At 65.9% G+C, this 3,775-nt stretch overlaps 1 protein-coding gene across 1 annotated transcript in view; it reads left to right on the top strand.

Moving 5' to 3' along the window:
- Shisa7 (shisa family member 7) overlaps nt 1–3,775 on the top strand; it is a gene marked incomplete at its 5' end in the record, with an annotated part of 4,901 nt that continues 1,126 nt past the window's right edge. The window contains 4 exon segments of the mRNA XM_013509311.1: nt 1–165; nt 1,185–1,339; nt 2,403–2,468; nt 2,850–2,999. Of these exon segments, the coding sequence (XP_013364765.1) occupies nt 1–165; nt 1,185–1,339; nt 2,403–2,468; nt 2,850–2,999 (536 nt within the window).

Raw genomic sequence — 3,775 nt, forward strand, 5'->3', positions numbered from 1 at the left:
CGCGGGCGGCCCTGGGGGGCGCGGGGGCGAGGGCCCCGTGGGCAGCACGGCCTATGTCGTGTGTGGGGTCATCAGCTTCGCCCTGGCCGTCGGCGTCGGCGCCAAGGTGGCCTTCAGCAAGGCGTCGCGTGCGCCCAGGGCGCACCGGGAGATCAACGTGCCCAGGTGCGTGTGCACTCGGGAGGTGCGCGGAGGGGACCGGGCGGGGCGACAGGGCTGCCAAAGCGAGGTGGGCGGGGCGGGGATTGCCTGGGCCGGAACCCACTGGGCTGCTGAGCAGGGGGAAGGGAACCCCCAAGCCCTATTCGATCAACAAATATTTATTTCTTGAGCACCTTCTTTGAGCCAGGAACTGGGGATGCCGCGGGAGCACATCAAGGTCCCGCCCCTCGGTCTGAGTTCCCCGCCCAAGTCTGCCTATCCGGCGAGGTGCTTAGGCCTCTCTGTGCCTCAGTTTCCTAGTCTGCACAGAGGGGCTAATAACGGTTCCCGCCTATTGGGTTGTAATGAAGACGCGCTGAGTTGGTTCCTGTCGAACCTGGCATACAGGAAAAGCTCATGAGATACTGCTGGTGCGGTCAGTCAGCCAGCACGTACACAAGCAATTTTAGATGCGGGTAACTGCGGTGAGGAACGCAGCCGCGTGAATTGTTGCGAGGGGATGTCAGAGGAGGGCTGGTTTGGACTACGCGGCCAGAGAATGCCCTTCTGAGCAGGGTCCTACAGGAAGGGTGGGGGCCCAGCAGGTGTCATGTGCAAAGGCCCTGTGGTGGCTTATGCCAGACCTGAAAGGGGCCAGGGCAGCCAGAAGGTTCCGAGGTGAGGGGCTCGGGCAGAGTGGATTTCCTGTGCAAGTGAGGACCCTGAGCTCTCGGCAGCACTGCCCAGGGCCATAAAGGAAAAAGAAAATAGAGGGATCTCGCTGATCCTAAGGCTTCAGGTCTGCACGGGGGGCGGGGTACCTGGGTGACCGTGAGGACAGGACCAGCTTCCAGGTTCGCCTTGGGCCTCCGAAGGGGCGGGGTCCAACTGACCCGGGAGGGGAGGGACCCTCCGTGTGGTCCTGCAAGGGGCGTGGGGAAGGCAGGGAGCAAAGCCTCGCTGACAGCCTCCCCATCAGGACTGGGAGCCTGAGCCCCACGCCCGTCCCGGGCCGCTGACCATCCACACCGCTCCACCCTCAGGGCTCTGGTGGACATACTGCGGCATCAAGGGGGTCCTGGGACCCGCCCAGACCGAGCCCGAAGCAGCTCCCTGACCCCGGGGATCGGGGGTCCCGACAGCATGGGCCCCAGGACACCCAAAAACCTCTACAACACCATGAAGCCATCCAACCTCGGTGAGTGGGAGTCTCTCGGCCCCGCCCCCCAGGACACTGCCCTGGGACTGTGCCCGGCCCCGCCACGGAGCTCGGGCTGCAGCTGCGGCTCCGCCCCGGCCCCGCCCCTGGGCCCGGCCCCGCCCCTCCTGGGCAAGCCCTTCCGCGTTGTGGCCCCGCCCCCAGCCTCAGGCCGAGTCTTGGGTTCTTAGCGGCTCTTGGCCGGGCCCTGGGACCTGCTCTGAGCACAACAGTGGAGAAGTCCACTGGCCGAAGGGCCGGAAAGGGCTTCATCTGGCTTGAAGGAAGGCGGTTTCCCCGGAAGTGGTGTTTGAGCAAGGGGCTGGGGTGAGGGGAGCCCCAGGTGGCTGGGAGACCCGAGGCGGGGAGGGGTGAGCTCGCGAGGCCTCAGACCCCAGCTGAGCAGAGGAGCTGCGCCCTTGTCCCGGGGCAGTGGGGAGCCACGGAGGAGCTCAGCGCCAAGCACCCCGCCGGCAGTCGGGGAGGACATCTCTGAATCCGCGCGGAGGGAGAGGCGAGGGGGCTGGGCCGAGAGGAGGCCGGGGTGGTGGTGCAGGCGGCCGGAGGGCACAGAGCTGGGCCTGGTGAACACGAGGCCGCGGGAGCTGCCTTCAGACAGAGGGGACCAGGGGGCTCAGCTTAGCAGCAAATGCCAAGGCCCTGGGGCAGCACGGAGTGGGCCAGGGCAGCCTTAGAGAAAGAGTAGCTGGAGCGAGGGGCGGAGACGGGGCTGCACGCACCAGCCCGGCCAGATGCCATCCCCGGGTGTTTGTCGGCAAGTGCTGGCGAGCCGGGGGTGTCAGCAGGGGTGGCCAGAGGCCGAGGTAGATACTTGGGGGTCAGAAGGGCCCAAGGACTGGCACTGGGGCCGCCCCCTCCGAAGCCACAAGCCCGCACCCGCAGCCCCAGCCTGTTTCCCGCCAGGCCAGTGGTAGGGCGTCACTAGGAGGCCCTGAAGGCCCTGGGTGTGAGATGGCGTAGGGCCAGGATCCTGTGGACACAGCAAGGTGGCACAGCCGGGTCGGCGGTGACGGTGACGTCGCCTCCCTTTTGGTCCCCTCAGATAACCTGCACCACAACTACCTGCACCTCAACGTCAGCAGCCCCACGCACCACGCTGCCACGCTGGGTACGCAGAGGGCTCTGCCGCCTCCTGCTGCAGCCTCAGTGCCCTCCAGGAGGCCCGGAAGTGGTCTTCTCCCTCCCCCCAGGATGGTGGGGTGGCGGGGGGTGCACCCCACGTCCAGGGCAGATGAGGGGTGCAGGCAGGTGCCAGATCCTCACGCGGGAGATGTCTTTCTTCCCAGTGGAGCCCGTCTCCCGGGGTGCAAGGACCTCTGAACTGCCGCAGCAAGGAGCGGCTGGAACCACAGACTTCCAGTCCCCCAGGGCTGGGGTCTGACCCCTGGGCCTGAGGGAGGCGGTGGGACGCCCAGGTCTGAGCAAGGAGGCCCGGCCCGGACCCGGGTCTGAGGGAGGAGGCTGGGCTGACCCGGCCCCTCTGCCGCAGACTGGCGCGCGGTGCCCCCACCCAGCCCCCCGCTGCACTACTCCACGCTGTCCTGCTCCCGGTCCTTCCACAACCTCTCGCACCTGCCCCCCTCCTACGAGGCGGCCGTGAAGTCGGAGCTGAGCCGGTACTCCTCCCTCAAGAGGCTGGGTGAGTCTGCGGAACGCGAGGGCGTGGCCCCAGCGCGGGCCGGGGTCCGGGCCGGGGGTCAGGACCATGCACAGTAGCTCGACCCAGGGGCTCAAAGACCGTCTCCCGGAGCCTGGCGCGGTGGTGCCTGCCTGTAATCCAGCTCTGGGGAGGCTGAGGCCACAGGGTTGGGAGTTCGAGGCCACCCTGAGCTACAAAGGGAGACCCAGTCTCAAAACTCCCAGGCCGGGCGCCCATTTTTGGCCACGCCCACCCCTGAACCAACTGCTGGCAGGGACGGGGCCTTCAAATGCTTTGAACTGAGAGGTCGAGAGAAGACGAGTGCTTCAGATGTCGTGGCCTGTGAGGTCCAGATAGACACACTTTTTTTTAATTACAGAAAAGTTTGAAGCTTTTTATTATGGATATTTTCAAACATTTGCAAGAGTAGAGAGACTGAAACAATGGCTCTCAAGTCCCTGCACCTGCCTCGGCCCTGAGCTTGTAAAGTGACCCCAGCTGCCGGGTCCCCTCACCCTCCACTTCCCGCACGCACGCATCCGAAGCCTCGTCCCCCGACCCCACGGATTCAGAATGCGTTTTCTCTTCTTTGCTATTCCATTTCATTCTTCCAACTGCTGGGCATGCCCCACCGAGCGGCTTCGCAGCGCACCAGGGAGTCACGACTGCAAGTGTGACAGACACTGCTGCAGGGGACGGGCGGGAAGCGGCCCGCCAAGCTGCGCTTCCCTCCCGCAAAGAGGGCTGCGCAGAGCGGAGGGAGGGGGAGGGGAGGG

The sequence above is a fragment of the Chinchilla lanigera genome, unplaced genomic scaffold, assembly GCF_000276665.1.
Source record: "Chinchilla lanigera isolate Chin_1 unplaced genomic scaffold, ChiLan1.0 scaffold00166, whole genome shotgun sequence".
Lineage (NCBI taxonomy): Eukaryota > Metazoa > Chordata > Mammalia > Rodentia > Chinchillidae > Chinchilla > Chinchilla lanigera.